The sequence below is a fragment of the Vidua chalybeata genome, chromosome 18 (assembly GCF_026979565.1).
Source record: "Vidua chalybeata isolate OUT-0048 chromosome 18, bVidCha1 merged haplotype, whole genome shotgun sequence".
In the NCBI taxonomy this organism is placed as follows: Eukaryota; Metazoa; Chordata; class Aves; order Passeriformes; family Viduidae; genus Vidua; species Vidua chalybeata.
In genome coordinates this window covers 1,823,155-1,843,179 of record NC_071547.1, presented here as the reverse complement: position 1 = coordinate 1,843,179, position 20,025 = coordinate 1,823,155, and the positions used below count along the sequence as shown (strand labels likewise).

At 53.4% G+C, this 20,025-nt stretch overlaps 1 protein-coding gene across 1 annotated transcript in view; it reads left to right on the top strand.

Annotated features, from left to right (window-relative positions):
• Window positions 1-7,526: 7,526 nt before the first annotated feature.
• Window positions 7,527-20,025, top strand: part of TMEM132B (transmembrane protein 132B) — a 227,639-nt gene continuing 215,140 nt past the window's right edge. Inside the window, exon 1 of the mRNA XM_053959399.1 lies at window positions 7,527-7,611. Within this exon, the coding sequence (XP_053815374.1) occupies window positions 7,527-7,611 (85 nt within the window). The remainder of the gene's footprint in view (window positions 7,612-20,025) is intronic.

The following is a 20,025-nucleotide window of genomic DNA, read 5'->3' as shown; positions in this document are numbered from 1 at the left end:
CTGCTTGGCACTCACGCTGTGAAAAAAAAATCCCTTTGTTTACACAGCTGATGGCCTGGGTGGGGACGGTCCTGGCACCGGGGCCACCTCCCCTGCGTTTTATTTACGGTTCTGTGATGCTCCTGCTCCGGCACCCCGGAGCTCCGCTGAGAGGCGAAGGGTGGGCGGAATGGCTTAAAAAAAAAAAAAAAAAAAAAAAAAAAAAAAAAAAGCCACAAACCCACATATATTCCAGGCAAAAATGTCTCAGTATAAACGTTGAAGCGGAGCGGCGACACGGATGACAGGTCTTCAAAGCCGAAGCACGAGCTGCGCTCGGGGAGGGAGGGACCCGGGCAGATCCCTGTGCCTTGATTAGCGAGGCTTCCCAGCGCCGGCTCGCTCCCCTTCTGTCTCCGGGCTGCCTTTGAAACAGCCCCTTTTGACGGCTTCAGGCATCTCTTAGTGTAGCTGAGAATGAGCGAACATGAGAGGAGGAATCTGTGAGTGGCAGGGCCCGTGCGCGTTTCTGGAGCACAAAGGCTGTTTTAATGAGCGGGCAGGCGCGGAGCTCGCTGTGACTCCTGCTTTTAGCAACTCTTCGCTGATGGAGCTACCTGGGAAGTCTCCCGGCTGTGACCTGCATGGCAAACGCTCGATGGGTTGATTTTGATTTCCATGGGAAACCAGTTTGAGGAGCGCAGGCACGGCAGCATCCGCTGGTCCCAATGGCACGAGGTGCTGGGGGCTGAGCTTCTCCTCATCCTCCTCCTGAGCGGCTCGCCTGTGTCCCTCCCGTCCCCGTGCCCACATTTTATCTCTGGGCAGCGGGGTGCAGCGCTGGGGGCTGGTTTTTGGCACTTTTGGAAGGATGGGATGTGCGCGGGCTGGTGCAGCCTGGCCAAGGGTGGAACCCCCGGCAGCTGCCGAGAGCCCCGGGCTGCTGGGGGAAGCGCCTGCCCGTTCTTCTCCTGCTCAGTTTTTGGGGGTTTTGTTCTGTTTCTCCCCAGGGCCGAGTGGCTCCCGTGAGCTCTCCGTGACTTGGTGGAAGCGGGGTTTTCCTGCGCCATCCTCTGAGCCTCTCCGGCTGGAGCCTGCGGGAGGACGGGCACGCTTCCTCCAGCCCTTCAGCGCGTCCCTCTGCCTGGGAGCGTGTCCTGCTCCCCCAGCGCCCTCCTGGTCCCTGACACGGCCCTCCTGCGCTCCCTCCGAGCTCACGGAGCCGCAGGAGCAAAGCCTCTCCCTTGCCACAAGCACGGAACCCATTTCTCCGGCTCCGAGCCCCTCTTCTCCCTCTCCTGTGCTTCCCAGCCGGAGGAGGAGAGGAGACATCGCCAGCGGGGCGTGCACCAGGCGCACAAGCCCCTGTCCTTTGCAGGTGGCTCATGCCGATGGCCGGGCTCGCTGGCCAGGGCAGGGGCGCGGCTGGTTGCCCACAGCTGCGGGCAGTTGCCAGGCCCTGCGCATTTCCAGCTGGCTCCAGCACGCGGATCCTGCCGGGCATCCCCCACCTACCCCATACAGGTGTTTTAAATTACTCAGGGAGAAACCAGCCACTCTCCTCTCAGGCCTGTCTTAAACCAATTTAATTAAATACGGGTGAAGAAGGAAGCAGAAATTACGGCAATTCATCACCTTTTAGTCTCTGCAGGTGCTCGGCGGCAGCGGGGCACCACAATTCCCCCTGCTCTGCGCTTTTCCTCCTGGGGCTGATTAACCCGCTCCCTTCTGGCGAGCGAAGCCCTCTCATCCTCTGGGAAGGATAATGAGCGAGAAGATGATTAAAAGGAAAAAAAGCCCTCACCAAAGGAGCGCTGTGATTCAGTTCCTGCCTGGCTGGCACGTTCTCTGCCCGACGGGGGCTGGGTGAATCACTCACCTGTGATTCACGCCGGCCGCTCCTGCCGGCCGAGCAGCGGCTCCTCCCCGCTGATCCTTTCGGTTCCTCCCTCTGGGGCACCAGGCAGGGACAGATCCCCGGAGGATCCCATCTTTTGTATCGGGGCACAACGTTCCAAGGCCGTCGGTAACTTCCATCTCAGCAGCCACCAGCTCCAGCCTCCACCCAACAGCCCAAGGATTCGTAACCCCAGTGTTTTTCAACATTGCAAAGAGGGTGCCATTAATTTTTGGCGAAATCTGAGCTTTCTCTAACACTTTGTTGCAGCCTGCAAGCAAGCAGTGGGCAGACGTGGTCAGTGGGACAGCGAGGCTTACGATGCTCTAAGTGGAGCAGGGTTTCCTCAGATGGCCCCAGTGGCAGAGTTTCTGCCTCTCTGCACACACAAGACTTAAATCTCAAGCTCCACATCCGTTATAGGACAAGGAAATGTCGTGTGTGCAAAGCTCTGATCAATATCTCGTGCTGTGCAGAGCTCCAGGGTTACTCGAGCTCCTTATTCCCTCCAGGAAATCAGGGTCTGAACACAGCTCGGGATCCGGCTCCCATCCTTACCCCCCCCCCCTTAACTCCCAGCTGCTGTTTTGCCTCCTAATACCTTAAGACATCTTTAAAATTCCCATTCTTTCTGTTCTCCTAGGGGCATTCCCGAAGCCTCCCATCTTTTGACATATGAGTGATGTGAAAATCAACAGCTTTCTGTAATGCTGCAAAGTCTTTCAAGTCTTTCATAACACAGGTTGCCTCTGTGTGCAAAGTCACGCCAGCACAAAGGAAGTGTAGCAACATCCCACCGGAATAACTCAAAAGAAAAATCTCCTTTGGGAAAAGAATTATTTTGAGGATCACATATGGGAGACCCAGATTATGGCACCATGGGTGTCTCGGCTGTCTCCTCACAAACCTTTTGATGCTCTCGCACCAGAAGAAGACAGGGAGTGACAAGCCATGCTGTAAGCCAGCTAAGGAGCTTGGAAATGGCTCAGCATTGATCTGGAAACCAGAAACCCGCGGCATGAACTGTGCAAATTCAGTCAAGGAGCACTCGTTGTCCTGTTGCTTCCATGAGGAAGCTGCGCTCCATCAGCTGTCTGTGATTTTGGTGATTTATCTGCAATTCTTCCTCACGCTTTTTGTATCTCCCAATAATCCCCTGGTGCTTTTTCAGGCCTCCTCTTTTAACCTCAGTGAGGCAAATCAGTGCTGGTTGCCCCTGTAGTTGGTGATCAGCTGGGTCTCCAAGGGGTTTGCCCCCCCTGCTCCCCAAAGCACCTCAGCACCCCCAGTAGCCCCTGTCATGAGAGCAGCTGCTCTGCCACGGGCTCACCCCACCAGGTGCTTTCTGACCTGGAAAATCCCCAGTTCTGATGCATTTTTCCTGTGAGATCTTCCCTTTTACCTGTTAGTTTGTACACTGTCCCTCGTGTTCAGCCCAAAGCTCTCAAAGGAGTTTATTGCTGCTTGTATTTGGTTTTGTTTTGGTTTCTTTCTTGCAACACAAACGGGGAAAGCTGTGGGAAGGAGAGAGGGCACTGCCAAGCAACCTTCTTACAGTCTGCAGACACCACTTAATTCGTGTTTCCACTTCACTTTTACCAGAATATTACCTTTCATTAAAAGGCAATAAAAGCATTAAAGCATTTTGTAGTGGACAGAGAAAGTCTTACACCTTTATTAGGCTGAGAGGCACATAATGGACCACTACAGCTTTACTAACATCCCAAGCACCAGTTTGGGAAGCAAGTTTGGGAAGAACCAGACTGGTCCTGCATGGAATGAATGGGATGGGGGATGAGCACCTCTCAGCCAGTGCACCTGGATCTCTGCAAGTGGGATCACTTTCCTGTCAGCACTTTGTCAGCAAGATTTCTCACTTTGGATTTTCTTTCACATGTTGGATATAAAATCCCACTTTAAAATGTGCAGCAGTGATGGAATAAAGTCTAAATGGTTCCCAGGGCTGCCCTAAAGGTGAGGCCCTTGGCTGTGTGCAGGGTATTGGGCTGGTCAGGGGGACAGGGTCCTGTGTGCCCCAGCTGAGGGTCAGTTCTGGGTTTGAGCTGCACAAGGGAATTGTTTCCTACTCCCCTGTGCCCCCATAACTCCCCTGAGTCCTGCTGCCTCCCCAGGGAATGCAGCTGAGCCACAGGGCAGAGCTCACACACAGCTTTGGATGCCCCTTGCACACACCTCTGCACATTTCTTTCCTAGTGGCGTACAGTGACCACCCCCCAGGGCCAGGAGCAGTCCCTGTACTTCCAGCTGGAAAACCCAAGATCCCCCCACACTTCCCAAGAAAGAAATGGGATGTCTAAAGCATCTGATTCCCTTATTTTGGATCACAAGATTTCCACGAGCAGCTGAACGTTCCAGTTGTACTTTATGAGATCAGGTACTGAGGGCAGACAGCAAGATGCTCTTCATTACTGCCTTTTGCTCATTTTATATACTTATTTATTAGTTCTATGTTCTTTGAGGAACCCAAATCTTTGGGTTCCCTTGGGTTTTGTTTTCTCCCCACCTCTGTGGGTCTGGTTCCTCCAGCCTGAGGTTGATTCCCATGTGCTCTCATGCAGCTGTACATTTCCCTACGTGGGAGATAAGCATTTATTCACGTTCATGTTTGTGTGGAGCGGTAAAATATTAGAGCTAAATTTTTTATGACATTCCTAGGAGTGGTTATGGAGCAAACGAGATTACAGCAAGTAGTACAGAAAAGCTTGTTTATGCAGGGAGGGAAAAAAAAATCTAACTCGGAGACGTGTTTGCAAAACTGCAGGAGAGCCCAGGGGAGGGGTTTAGAGTTCCCTCTCCTTTTCCTTCCCTGTCTCGCTGCTTTCACTGCGAGCACAGCAACAACTCCCAGCAATTAGGGCTGAGCGGGTCTGGAGTGGAATTCCAGCTCCAGCAGTGGGATATGTTTGCATTCCAAGGGAGAGGACACAGGCAGTGCCCGGCTCTGCTGGCAGAGTGCCACCCAGGATGGGGGGCGTGGGGGCTCCCCTGGGCACGCTGCCAGTGCTGCTGGCACTGCCCTGGGCACGCTCCTCGCCCCCACTGCACGCCCTGTGCACATCCATGGGATGCCCTCCAACTCCCGAGGCTCCCTTGCCACACCCTGGGAGCCCTTTGCACACCCTCACACTCCTCGGGACACCCTCACACCTCTGGGAGCCCTTTGCACACCCCTTTGGACACTCTCTTTGAAGAGTAATGCCCCTTGCACGGCCTTTAGAATGCTCTGACACCGTTTGGGATGCTCTCACCCTGTTTAGGATGCTCTGACACTGTTTGGGATGCTCTCACACCGTTTGGGATGCTCTGACACTGTCCGGGATGCTCTCACACTGTTCAGGATGCCCCCACATCCCGCGGGATGCCCTTTGCCCACCCCCGGGATGCTCCCATACTATTCGGGATACTCCGACACTGTCTGGGATGCTCTCACACCGTTTGTGATGCTCTGACACTGTTTAGGATGCTCTCACAACGTTTGGGATGCTCTCACCCTGTTTAGGATGCTCTGACACTGTTTAGGATACTCTGACACTGTCCGGGATGCTCTCACACCGTTTGGGATGCTCTGACACTGTTTAGGATGCTCTGACACTGTTTAGGATGCTCTCACCCTGTTTAGGATGCTCTGACACTGTTTAGGATGCTCTGACACTGTTTAGGATGCTCTCACACCGTTTGGGATGCTCTGACACTGTCTGGGATGCTCTCACACCGTTTGGGATGCTCTGACACTGTTTAGGATGCTCTGACACTGTTTAGGATGCTCTGACACTGTTTGGGATGCTCTCACACCGTTTGGGATGCCCTTTTCCCATCCCCGGGATGCTCTCTCACTGCTGGGGATGCCCTCGCAGATTTTGGGATGCTCTCACAGTTTTTGGGTGCCCTCATTGTTTTTGGGGCTCTCACACATTCTGGGGTTCCCTCACACATTTTGTGATGCTCCCGCACACAATTTGGGGTGCCCTCACACAATTTGGGGTGCCCTCGCTGTTTTTTGGGGTTCTCTCACACCTTTTGGGATGCCCTCGTTGTTTTTGAGGTTCTCTCACACATTCTGGGGTTCCCTCACACATTTTGCGATGCTCTCACTCTTTTTGGGATTCCCTCACTGTTTTCGGGACGCTCTCGCTGTTTTCGGGGTACCCTCACTGTTTTCGGGGCGCTCTCGCTGTTTTCGGGGCGCTCTCGCTGTTTTTGGGTACCCTCGCTGTTTTAGGGTACCCTCGCTGTTTTGGGGTACCCTCGCTGTTTTAGGGTACCCTCGCTGTTTTTGGGGTAACCTCGCTGTTTTCGGGACGCTCTCGCTGTTTTAGGGTACCCTCGCTGTTTTCGGGGCACTCTCGCTGTTTTTGGGGCACCCTCGCTGTTTTAGGGTACCCTCGCTGTTTTAGGGTACCCTCGCTGTTTTCGGGGCGCTCTCGCTGTTTTAGGGTACCCTCGCTGTTTTTGGGTACCCTCGCTGTTTTCGGGATGCTCTCGATGTTTTTGGGGCGCTCTCGCTGTTTTCGGGGCGCTCTCGCTGTTTTGGGGTACCCTCGCTGTTTTGGGGTACCCTCGCTGTTTTTGGGTACCCTCGCTGTTTTCGGGGCGCTCTCGCTGTTTTGGGGTACCCTCGCTGTTTTTGGGTACCCTCGCTGTTTTCGGGGCGCTCTCGCTGTTTTAGGGTACCCTCGCTGTTTTGGGGTACCCTCGCTGTTTTGGGGTACCCTCGCTGTTTTGGGGTACCCTCGCTGTTTTGGGGTACCCTCGCTGTTTTCGGGGCGCTCTCGCTGTTTTAGGGCACCCTCGCTGTTTTGGGGTACCCTCGCTATTTTAGGGTACCCTCGCTGTTTTGGGGTACCCTCGCTGTTTTTGGGGTACCCTCGCTGTTTTCGGGGCGCTCTCTCCGTTTTCCCGTCCGGTTCCCGCGCAGTTCCGCCGGCGGCCGCCAGGGCGCGCGCGCGCTCTTTGCGCGGCTGCGGACGGCGCGCCCCCCCCCCCCCCCCCCCCCCCCCCCCAGGACCCCCCCGCGCCGGCACCGAGCGGGACCGGGAGCGGGACCGGGACCGGGAGCGGGACCGGGAGCGGGACCGGGACCGGGAGCGCTCCGGCACCGACCCCAGCCCCGCGGGCCGCCGGCAACCGGGCCGGGACAAGGCCACGCGGGGCTGCCCCGCTCGCCGGCCCCCCCCCCCCCCCCCCCCCCATTCCCCTCCCCGCGGGCCCGGGCACCGCGCAGCCCAGGGGCGCTGAGACGCACCCGCGGGCCCGGCCGCCCCGACCCCGCTCAGGTGAGCCCGGCCGCGCCGCCGCAAGCCCGGCACAGCGCCCGGCACAGCGCCCGCTGCCCCGGGGGAGCCGCCGCTGCTGCTGCCGCTGCTGCTGCCGCGGGCGGGGGCGGCGCCGGTGCCCCCGGGGCGGCGATGCAGCCGTGAGCGCGGGGCCGGCGGGGAGCGGGGACCCCCCTTCCCCTTCCCCTTCCCCTTCCCCTGCCCTGCCCTCCTCCGCGGGCGCCGGCCCCGCCGCCGGACGGAGCGGAGCGGAGCGGGCGGGGAGCGGGGGGAGTGGTTACGGGCTCCGGCGCGACACCCCCGGGCCCCCCCCCCCCCGCCCCGCTCAGCCGCCCCTCTCCAAATAAATCAGCACCATGACTACTTCTGGGCATGGAACAAAGAGGATGCTCTCCCGGGGCCCCGCGCTGCTCCTGGCGCCGCTGCTGCTCCTGTGCCGAGGTAACCCCCCCCACCCCGGTCCCGCCGCCGCGACCCCGCCACTGTGGTGCTGTTTGGTTTGGTTTGGTTTTTGTGTTCATTTCTGCGCTTGTTTTCAATTATTTGTGTTTATTTCCTATCTGCTCCCTCTCCCGGTTTTATTTAGGGCCGTTTCCCCCATCCCAGCCCTCCCTCCCCCGGCTCCCCCCGGCGCTCCGCGCAGCGCTGCGGGTGGAACGCGCTCCGAGCTCCGTCTCTGGGGCGCACCAAGAAGTCCCCATCCAGCTCCGCTGCCTCCCCGGGTGTCCCCGGTCCCCACGCGTGTCGCGGGCTCCCGGCCCCCTGAGCGAAGGCTGCCCGCCTGCTTCGGCCGCTGCCAGCGCGCTGCTGCCGATCTGGGGGGAAAAAAAAGGAAAAGTTTGGGCTTGCCGGAGTTCTGGAGGATGGAGAAGGAGAGAAGGGTGGTGGGATTCGGGGTTTCCCACGGGGCAGTCGACCCCCGTTCCTCCCTGATGCTCCTCGCCCTTTCTGGCTATCTATGGGCGCGGGTGGGGGAAAGATGTGCAGGAGCTAAACCCCTTCGGTAACAAAATACTTGTGCAACCTTTTTGCGCTTATTTCCGAGAAGGACGGGTTTCGGTGGGCTGGCGGGGAGCGGGGTCTGGCCCTTGACTGGGCTCAGGTGGGATTCCCTCATGACGGCCAACTGCGAGGCAGGGAGTGAGGCTGGGAGATGCTCTTCTTCTGTTATTTTCTTTTTCTTTCTTTCTTTTTTTTTTTATTTCCCCCCAGCTGGACTTGGGAGCAGCGTTTCGGGTCCCAGGCGCGGGTGTTTGCTGGGGAAGGGCTCACCCCAGGCTGCCAGAGCGCTGCCCCTGGGAAAGTCTTTAGCAGGACTTCACTCTGGGGACGTTGCGTGCTCCCTTGAGCTCCCTCGTCGATGCTGTTCCTAATAAACAGGGGTTGTTAAAAGCGAATTAATTAAGGTGCATCGGTGCTGAAGTTGCTCGGGGATTCGTTTGCGTTACTGCTTCTCGGGACGGTGCTCGCGTTCGGCCGTAGCGTGAAGCTTGGGCTGCTGGGGAAACTTCACGGGGGGTTTAGGAATATGCCTAAATGCAAGGATTTTAGGTGAAAAAGGAGCGATCCATGGGAGGGGCAATAGCAGTAGCTGTCGCTCTTGGGGAGGGCACAGGGAAGGCTTTGTGGTGGGGAAGTGTTTTAGGAAAGGTTCCTTCAGGAAGAGCAGGAAGGATTTGCTAGGAAGGAGGCATCAACCTTGGGGACACACAGAAGATGGACAGCAGGGGCTCCTTGCTCTGCTTGCCCCAAAAAGCACTGCTTGCCCCTGCCCTCCATCCCCCTCCTTGGCTGGGGGCTGTGTGCAGCCACGGCGGCGCTTGGAAATCCTCCTGAGCAGGACACGGGGACCGGGGTGCAGAGTTTGGGGCGCAGGGCATGGAAAATGGGGCGCAGCTTGTGGGGACTGGGGCACCGAGCACAGGACGGAGGGCACGGGCTGCCTGCGGGTCAGCACTGCCCCGTGGAATGGTGGCTTTGTGTGGTCGCTGCGATGCCCTGTGCGCCGTGCAGCTCTTCTTTTATCGAGGAGGGAGTTAGGCTCAGCAAAGGAGCAGGCTTCCGTTTTTTTTTTTTTTTTTTTTTTTTTTTTTTTTTTTTTTGTTTTTTTTTTTTTTTTTAATCTTTTTTATTTATTGCTTTGACATATTAATGCTAATTTTTTCCCTGCTATTCCCCCCTCCCGTCTCCTCCTGTGTGGGTAGCTGCCATGGTGAGATTGGGCTGTGGGTGTAATTCTTCCAGCGCTCTGAGTGCTTAAACATATGGAAACCCACTTTGAAACAGTTTGTGGCTTCAAACCTACCGAAGAATCCATCCATCCATCCATCCCTCTCCGCTGCTCTGAGCCCTCCCTGCTCAGTGTGCGCGTCAGGAACTCGCAGTGCGCTCCCAGCTCGAGCTGTGAATAACGAGCGCGTTCCCCGCCTGCGCCTCTCTCCTCCCCCGGCCTTAGCATCCTCCTGCTTCCGTAGCGGAGCGCTGCCCCTGCCCTGTCCCACCCCCGGCGCGGACCGCAGCAATGTCTGAGCGTGCACAGGGGCTTCGGGGTCAGGGGAGAGCTCTTCAGGGAGAGGCGAGCGGCGGCAGAGCCCGGGAACGCCTCCCTCCGGGGCTGTGCCGATCTTCCTGCGGCTCGCTGTAATCCCAGTCGGTTTTCTCCTCTGGATCACAGGGGTTAACGAACCGCATCTCGGTTAGGGTTCTTGCAGACGGGAGAGACACCTGCATGAGTCATGCCGCGGTGCTGCCATCTCCGCAAAGCTCCCAGCTCATAGAGGCGCTCGCCTTGGGCTCTTGCCATTTTTCTCTGTTTATTTGCCTTCGCTCCCTCCCTTCCCCCTTGCCGGGGCCGGGCTCTGGGCAGGCGGCGTTGCGGGGACCGGCGATGCACCAGGCTGAGTTTCTGCAGCCTCTTCAAAGCGGGTGGCATTTGTTCGCCTGTCAGGCGGGTCCCCTAAATAGCTTTGTGAAGGTCCAATTAAGAGATCACTCTCCTGCCCCGGCTCTCCGGCGGCCCGGCTGCTGGCGCGCACGGCTGCGAGCAGAGGGTGTGCGTGTGTGTTTGGCAGCCGAGGGCCGCTCACGCTGGGCTCGAGGATGTCTCTCGCTGGCAGCAGGCCCCCGTTTGTTGCTGGCATCTAGGCAGGGTTTTGGCCGCCTTCCTCGCTGGCGGCAGCGGAGCTGTCTCCGAGGTTATATGGATAGGTATCCTGCGAGCGAGCTTGGATGAGTTGCCTGAATATTTTGTTTTCCTGCCTGCTGCTGTGTCACCGGCTCGCTCCGCTGCCTTGCGGCCCGGAGCGGGTGCGGGAACGCGGGGCTGGCGGCGGGGCAGGGCAGCGCAGGAACGGGGCGTGCGGAGCTCACTGGACACGCTGCTCCAGCCCCTGCGGGACGCGCCTGGGCTGCTGTCAGCTGTGCGTGAGGAAGGACCCGCGACCGCTTTTAGACTCTGGCTCCAGGGGGGCGTGGGTGGAGAGGCATTATGCTTATTTTATTATGTGTCCCTGTATCACTCTACCTAATATGGAGACACTTTTTGTTCAGAGGCTCTTTAGGAACAGAAATGAAAGACCTGTATTGTCTACTGTACAATAGATTTGCAAATCATGATCGTACAAACTGTTGAAATGTAGGTTATTTCCCCCAGATTAGTGCAGATCTCAACGTTTTATGCAATGACTGTTCAAACTGATGTGAAGTGGGGGATAGTGGGCTGGGGGGAGAAGTCTGAAATTATTATAGTGCCTTTTGCTCCAGCATCCATTACAGCAGAATATTTTAGATACCCTGATTTTACTTCCCATCAGCATAAATCTAGACCAGCTGCTCTGAAGTCAGTGGAGCTACTCTGGATTTATGCATTGCTGCTGCGATCGGTATTGGGCTCTCTGGGAATGCAGGAGGCAACTCTGTGACTTACCCTGCACAGCATTTTTCAATTCAAAATCTCCTGTCACTGGTGCTGCAGCCTCCTTTGTGTATTTGAAATGGGGAAGTCTTCGCTGGTTTTGGGTTTTGATTATTTTCTTCAATATGTGTGGCTTGGACACAGAACTCTGTTCACTGACTCTGGCTGATCAATAGAGTCTTTTGTGGTTTGAATACCAAAATAGTTACATTAAAATATAAAAATCAATTAAATGCAATTAATTTGCTGTATTTTGTTGCTGGGAATGATGGTCACTCCCAGCCCCATTATCTGTGTTTAAAGCAGCTCAGTGTGGTGAGGAAGGTATGAGCGAGCCCAGGAGCAGCTGCAGGAGGTCAGAGCAGAGGGTTGCCAAGACTGGGACAGGGTTTGTGTCTCGGGAAGGATTTTTTGGACGAAGGATGCATTCCTGAGCCAGAGACTGCTCCATTTATTTAATTGCTGTGTTGGGTTTGCCATCATGGATTTGGTTGCTCTTTGAGCCCAGGCAGCAGTTTGGAAGGCACAGTCCCTGGGCAAGGACTCCCTTGTTTCAAAGTGCCTGGAGAGAAGAGTCTGTGCTCCACGGAGGTGCACAGGGATTTGGGTTACACAGGGCTTTAGGCTGTGCAGGGTTTTCCCAGTGGTGCCAGTGGGATGGAGATTCCACCCTGCTCACCCCACGCTGAGTCGGGGCCATCCTGCCCTTCTCCATGGCTCCTCAGAAATGTGTTTGGCAGCCAGGCTGCTCAGGGGGCCCGTGCTGGCTGCGTCCCTTTGCTGAAAGGTGGAGGAAGGGGTGTCATTACTCGTGATGCTGGGTTATGGCAACTCGTGCTGCTTGTCCTGACCTTGGTGGCTGATGCTGGTACAAAGCACGGGCTGCGCTGTGATGGAGAGGTGGCTTCACGAAGCCCTGTGTCTCGTGGAGGTGGCTGCAGACCTTTCCTGTCTCAGAGGAGCAAAGGGGAGGTGGCAGCCACCTGTGTCCTGCGTGAAGCAAGCAAAACCAAGGTCTTCTGGCCTTAATAAACCTCCCGGTGAAAGAGAAGCCACCCCACCAAAAATAAATACTGTCAGCTCAACAAATTTAATCCCCTGATCTTGATTCCCCATTCCCTCCTTGCCTAAATATAGCTGATGTTAGTTAATGACAAGCAGTGACTTGGTTTGTTGGCGTAGCTCTAGCTCTCAGCCCTGTCAGTGGCTCACTGATGTGCTGGCACGTGGTGCTTTCCCAACTGTCAGATCCTCTCGCATTAAGTGCCACGGAGGCTGTGGAGTGTGAGTTACCATGTGGTGCTCTAGATGTCGTGGAAGATGCTTCGATTTCGGGCTGTGGGGAGTTCCCAGCTGGCATTTCAGAGGAAGCAGTTCCCACGTGAGGATGGGCAGGCAGAAATGACAAGCAAAGAGGTCCCTGGAGACAACTTACGGGGAGGGGATGGGGATTGCTCGGTGTCTGCCTTTCCCTGGGTATTCCCACTGCCCTCCGTGACGCAGAGCGCTGCGATGGGAAGTGAAGCCAGGGCTGCTGGCGTGTGTGTGGTGGGTGAGCTCCTCGTGGAAGGACTTTGCTCTTTGGGCAGCACACAAATCGGCTTTAGTCTCATGTCCAAGGTAAATATTAGTGTTTTTTCCACGCTCCCCAAAACTTCTCTTGCAACACGCTTTGAGCTGTTCTTTGTTTACGTAAATGTTTGTTTCTGACAGCATTCAGAAAGCTTCATGAATTTATGATGTGCTCCAGATTCAAGCACACTTTTTTTCCTTTTCTCTTTTTTCCTTCTTTTTTCCTCCCCCAAAAACACTCTTTCCTCCCAAATTTTGGTGGTGAAATGGCAGGAGGAATGCATATTTCATCAGACTATTGAGAGGCAATGTAAACACCATCTTTCATGGAAAATCAGTTTGTTCAAGTTCAAAAGCAGCCCAGCCTCTCCACTTGATCAATTTGCCTGTCACAGGAGATGATTTTAAAAGTGGTGATTATGTCCTATCTTGTCTCTTGCAACTTCAGGCAAGGAGAGAAAATTAAGTGTAGCGTTTGATTTTAACTCTGTTTTTTTTTTTTCCTGATATTTTTTTGGTGATGGTGGCAGTCGGAGAGCAAGCAAAGGGGTGCCCTGAGGGGTGAGGGATAGCCAGGAACAGAGGAGTTCCCGCGAGGCTGCCGTCTGCTGAGTAAACTAATTGGAAACTGCATGTAAACCAGCTCTGCTCATCTCACCGTGCCTGCACCAGCTGGCCCTCAGGAGCTGCTCTGCCCCATCGCTTCGCCTGCAGTGGGGAAGGAGACCTGCAGTGGCAGGAAATGGATGGGCTTTTAGTGACAAAGCTGCTAAATCCTGGGGAGAGGGTGCCCGGCGCTCTGTGGTTGCGTGGCCACGTCCTCCTGCCTTGGGATGCTGCTGCCATCTGCTTAAAGGCTGTGCAAGGACCACAGGCCTGCTTATGGGCAGGGGATGGCGTGAAACCACCCGTGCTGGGCAGCTCCAGCTTGGCATTGGTGATGGAAAGAAATGACGGGATGCATCCACTGATGCAATTCCAGCTGGGGCTAAATGGAGAAGCAGGGATCGAAATCCTCATTCTGGCCAAGCCAAGGGGCTCGGCAGGCTCCAGAAATGGTCTTTGCACTGGTAGCAGCCCGTGGGATGTGTGGGAGGTGGTGCCTCTGGCCAAGCAGCTGCGCTGAGCCTGTTTATGCACACACACAACGTTGGGAGAGTTTAGCTGTGGGCTGAGGGAGCCCTGGGGGGAATCAGCCTGAGGAGGAAAAGCATTTCTGCTGGAGAGGGGAGAAATGTCATCCTCGTTACCCCAGAAATAAAATCCTTCAGAAGGATTGAGAGGTGCACGTATCTCTGGGTTTTTTTGTTTAGCTTGTATGGAAACATTTCAAAAACAGATGGCAAAGCAGAGATTTATTTCCCGTTAAGTGCAGAGGGCTGGTGCACGGGACCTTATCTGCTTGTGGGCCCTGTAATAAACCTGCCAGCAGGTGATTTAAACCCAGTTTTTCTGATTGGGAGAGTAGTGAAAGGAGCAGGGTTTATGTTACTTAGGAATTTTATGGCCAATGTTAGATTTTTAAGGTGCAGGAATGATCAGGGCATGGCTCTGTAGCACTGGAGATGTTCATTTCTTTAATAAAGGATCTTCCCTGAGTCAGGAAAACGAACCATTTTCCATTATTTAGCAGCTGAGCTGCCGTTGCTGTTTGCATGAGTGACAGACACAGCTACTTTATATCTCAGTTTAGGAGTTGTTGTGTTGTTGTCAATTAGCCACAGCTTTTGCTTAGCAGCAAGACTCTCGCCACAATGGGGAAAGAGGGCTGTCTAATGGATGCTGCAGCTTCAAAAAAGGATGAAACTCACACCAAAAAATAAGACAGAGCCCCTGTGCCCTGAAAGGGAGCCCTTGAGCAGATGGAGCAGGTTTCTATGCAATAAGCAGTAATTAGAAGCTCAGCAAAGAGTTGATAGCTGCTGACTGGTCTTGGTACTCAGATTTCTGGTTGAAAAAGGGAAAAAAAAAATCCAAGCTGAGTTTTGGAAGGAGCTGGTCTGGATGTCTGCGTGGGGCAAGTCCCTGGTCAGTGTGAGCACCCGGTCTGGTGAAAGACAACAGCCACCTGCCCCCAGTGCCTCTGTCCCTGCCTCTGTGGGGCCACTGCAGTCTGAAATGTCACTGGGGCTTCTCAAGGGCACTCAGAGAGCTGGGGGTAGCAGGGACTAATGACACAAGGTCTGATTTGTCTTTCAGTGGGTGCAGAGAGGACGCAACACGCACACACAGTGAAGCAGGCTTTTAAAAGGTTGCAACAGAGGCACCCGGAGAGGATGCTAAGAGCTTTCTGGAAGCAGCAGAGCTCTCTCAGGGCAAGCTCCAAGGCCAGTGTGCCTCAGCCTCTCCAAATCATGGGAATTAGAGCTGGAAAAGCTGGCAAAAAAACTGCCTTTCCCATCTCTGGAGGTTGGGTACAGCCTGTTCCTGAGCATGGCTGGTTTTCAGCCATGCAGGACTTCTGCTGCTTCCCTTGGCAGAGCTCTGCAGCCCATCAGACCTCTCCTGTGTTCCGCCTACACTTTTCCTTCTTTGCTTCATTCCATCATTTATTGGATGACCTGAGTTCCCAACTCTCTGTCCCTACCACCCATCCAAAGCCAAAGCCAGGCAAATCTATTAAATGGGGGACAAATGCTTAAACAGTGAGTGGGAAATGCTCAAAAAAAAAAAAAAAAAAAGAGCTGGGTCTGGTATTTAAATATGCAGCATGTTAATGCATTTACAGCTGGAGGTTATTTGGAGAAGAGAGGGCAAGGACTTGAAACACACGTGGTGATGAGCCATAGATTATGCTCTGAAAACACTCAGAAGGCAGTTACAGTCACACTATCTAATTCATCTCCCACTAAGGCATTCTGCTCCAAGGTGTTTGGAAATAATGGAGTAGCTTAGATACTAACATTATTAAATCCTCATCTCTGACAGCTATGAGAATGAATATACAAAGGTTTCTTCCACTTTTTTAATGCAGCACAGTCACTCATTTCAGGTCTTTTGCTTAGGAGTAGCCCACTGAAAGTTATTAGCATGAATATTGGTGCAAAGATGGCTTTACTCCATTAAAGAGGAGAAACAAGCAAGAGCTAAACAGAAGATAGCGTGAACTTTATTGCAGTCGAGACATTTTTTTCTTTTCAAATATTAATCATTTATCATTCTTTCACCTGTAGATATCAAAGGGCTTCAGAGAAAAAAGTGGATACCATCGAAGCCATTATCTGTCCTCTGCATCATCCCCAGGAGGTGCCCTGGGGCAGCAGCCCAAAGTCTAAGCCCTGCTGGCAGGGAGAGCAGAGGTGTTGGGTGAAGCTGGGCCCTGGGGTCACTTTTTGATAGCAGCTGATGGTTTTGCTGTGCTTGATTTGCACCAGCCCATTACCATTTTTATGGGAAGTCATAAGGAGAAATGAAGGGATGGAATTGTTGTTCTTTACTGGTAAAATCAAAGACAGCCCTACAGAGGAGAGCCCAGATGGTGGTGCCCATCTCATCACCTTGGTGGGATGAAGCTGCACAGGCCAGGGGGATTGGGGTATTTTCAGGGACTGCACTGAGGAGCTGTCCTTCAGACATGCTCTTTTAAACCCCAAATGTCCATCTTGTGCACCTTATTTCACTTACTAGAGTGTCATAATGAGATTATTGGAGTCTGCTGTAAGCCCTGGGGGACAAGTATCAGCTCCTGGGTACAGCTTCAGCTGTGCCTTCTTGAAGTGTCCTGCTCATCCAGAGTTAAAGCATCTCCCTCCCTTTCTCTGAGCATAGTGCAGCCCAGCACATGAAATGTGTAAGAAGGCTTTATTGCATTTAACCTCATGGGGACAGCCAAAGGGCAGTCATAGCTTTGGTTCCTGCACCAACCAGCAAACTCTCAGATGGTTTCCCAAACTGCCCGAGGCCCTCTGTGCCCTCCCCAGAGGGCTGAGAGCTGGAGCCACCTCAGCTCTAACACACGTCTGTCAAAACACTCATCCCTCAGGTGTCTGGGAGTTGTTGTAGCAGACTGCAGTCTGTGGGACTTCATCATCTGAGTTATCTCCAAAACACAGTTCTCTCCCTCAATGGCAGTCTCCTATTGAAAATGATCTCTTTCAGCAGGGCACTTGCATTTATTTACTGCACAGCTTCTCCCATTAGTATAATCATTGCTCCTTGGACTGGGTTTGAATTCAGAGCATCCCACTGTGGTACTTAAAGAATTAATTACAGTGATGAAAGAATTCCTCTAAAGACTTCTATGAATTGGTCTGGTTGAAGTGTTTTAGCTTTGCTTCAATTGGTGCAGCCCTTGTCAAAGGATGGTGAGAAAATGCATGGGTCAGTGATTTAGATGAGGCAAATTACGTTAGAAAAATTGATTTGATTTAGAAAGTGAGCTTTCAGATCACAGGGAATTGCCTGCTTCTTTCTCTGCTGTGCTGATTCTCCCTGAAGATGAGCAGAGGCAGATAATTCAGGGTTAAAGTAAGTGGCTCTTGTAAAAGGTTTGTCAGAGAGTGAGGAGAGATGGGCTGACACACATCTTTAGATAAACCATTATTGACCCATATATTGCTTTTGTGCATCAGCTGGAGGTACAGGCGGATAGGAATGCTTATAAACACGCTCAGGCAGTTCATGTGGCTTGCTAAAGAATGGAGTCCTTGTTTTTCGGTTTGGCTTTTCTTTTTCTCTCCCCAGAAATGGTTTTCCCATAGAGCATACCTTCAGAACTGGCACTGATCTGGGAGTGTGTGCTGTGTGGCTGCCTTAGCCAGCTCTGCGTTGCCTGGCTCTGTGCTTAGTCATTCCTGGGGCTGGCAGTTTGCTTTTCCCGAGGTTTTTCACTTCCTCGGATCAAACTGAGTGTTTCCTCCTTCTCTCCCTTGTCCTCATCTTAAAGGGGCTGCGGTCCCTGGGCTGCAGTGGGGTGATGCCCAGGAGGTTGGGCAGTGTCCCCTCGGGGGATCGTCCCTAAAAAGCACCTGCTGAACGAGCAGTTCCCATCCCTGCATGCTGAGGGGTCTCTTCTGAGCTCCTCTCCCGGCCAGCTGTGTGCTGCTGCCCGTGGGAGTGGCGGGTTGTGAACGCAAAGGCTGCTGGCCGGGGACCCACACTGCCCCCAGCATCCCTGAGTCGCTCTGAACGGGCTCTCCGTGCTTGTCAGGGGAGCAGGGATGGAGCCTGGCAGCGTTTCAGTCTGCACTTGGGTAAAATTTGTCTTTTTTTTAAAAAAAAAAAAGTTAAGGAGATGACTTTTGCCTAGCAGTGCTTTTTGCTTCTTTCTCACCTTGCAGAACCCTCTACATTGCAGATTGTTTGCTGGAATGCTGAGAGACCTCATTTTTGGTCTGTCTAGCACTGGTGATATTTGTCTCCATAGCTTCAGCACCACCAGCTTCCTCGGCATGGAGATCCAGGAGTGGGGCTCTGCTGTGCCTGTGCCATTCCCTCTCCCCCAGGGTGGGCACGAGAGAGGTGCAGAGCCCCAGTGGTACCGACACAGATGGGGTCCAGCCTTCGGCTGGGAAAGAGTTGTGTGCACATTGCTGTGCTTGCAGAGAGCCTTTTCCATAGCCCAGCCTCAGGCTGGGAAGTGAGATGACAAGTGCAAGGAGAGAAATGAAGCTGGGGAGAGCTGGAACGGAGCCTCCCGCCAGCAACTGAATTCAAGGCTGCAAAAAAGAAGTTGCAAAAGTAGCAATCCATCTGTCCACTTAGTGGGAGAAGCCTAAGATCATTTCACAGTAATCAGCCCCCTGGTGTTCAAAAAAAACCTAACCAAAAATACTGCAGGTTTTTGCTTTACTGTGGGTAACTGGCAAAATCTAAAGCAAATTAATGTTCTCAGAGGCTGTGAGGCTTCACCCCCCCCCCTTTTTGACAAGTAGAGGCTGTATCAAGTTAAAAATAATGTAAGAAACAATAGACTGTCTTTGTTTTTTTGGATAACCATATTTTTGCCATACATTTCAGAGATTTTTCTGTCCTCACTGCAACTCTCTGGTTAATTACCAGCAGAGTTATTGGCAAGTGGGTGTTTTTGTGCAGGGTCAGCGGGGTGGTGAGCAGGGTCATCATCACTTGGCGTGTTCCCAAGGTGATGCATTGTGCAGATGCACTGCCATGCTACAGCTCCTTGGCTCTGTCAGTGTCTCCAATTAAAGGCACAAGATTCAGGCATTTTAATTTCATTGCAAAAACTTGCTCCAGGCACTACAAAGTTCGGGAGCGTTTGTTTATTTATTTATTGTAATCTCATTTTATTCTTCCTTTCCCCTTAACTGTGAGGGCGTAGAGGAAACAGGCTCCAAAGATGCCTCTTGATTCCTGCTTCTGTGAGTTGAGGAGCGCTGAGTTGGAGGCAGATCACTGATTTCTGCCTCTGCGTGTGGAAACGTTCATCCAGGTTAAAGGAGAGGTGGCAAACGGGCAGGTTTGGACATGCCAAGCTTGAAGGTGTCCGTATGGAGCCCTCCTTGCAAGACACTGCTGGAGAAAGATGTTCAGGGTGGGTGTTTCCTCATGCCAGGTGTGGGTGGCACGCCCCTGGAAGGATGTCCCTGCTGTCCCCAGCCAAGGCTGCAGCCACCTTTGGCTTTGGGGGTGGCTGGGGCTGTGGGGAGCAGAGCTGGACCTGAGCACACGAGTGAGGCCCAGCAGGACTTTGCTGTGGAACCAGAGCTGCTGAAATGCAGCAGCTGCTTTGCTGCGACACGACAATTTGTAATTAAAACACAACTTGCCATCCTGATTAGGTTAAGCATTTAAATTCATTTGCAATTTTTTTTCCCCCCTGTATTGTGTAATTAGCAACATATGACGCTTACATTGGCTCAGTTAAAAGTTGTAATGATTAATTTGCACATCCAAGCCTCCCCATGAATCAACTGGTGCAGCAGTGCCCTCATGAGCACGTCCCTGCCTGCTCCAGGGGCACCATGGAGCTCCAGTGAGCTGGTTCCTGACGTTTCAGTCCTTCTGCAAGGCAACAGTGTCCCCGTGCCCCGAGTCACTCAATAAATGACAGCGTGACCCTCGCCAGGATGGGGCTGCTCCTTTCCTGCCTCTAAGCTGGGGTGGTGCATCCTGAAGCACCCGACTGACCACGCACCTGGGAGCACCTAAAAGCCACGACGTGAAATTACTGGTGGTTCTAGGTGCTTTGTGGATATAAGCATTGCTCTAAAGTGTTCTGGCCAAATTCTGATTGTTTTTACCCAGGTTAATCTTTGATTATGAGTTTTGCCTGAAGGCTTTGTAAGCCAGATTGGAGCTCTAACTAGTAAAGAACCTTGTTCAAGCAAGCCAAAACCAACAAGAAAACTACTATAAGCTAATTATAACGAATGTCTTCTTTCTTTCTTATCTAGTCATAATATTGTCTT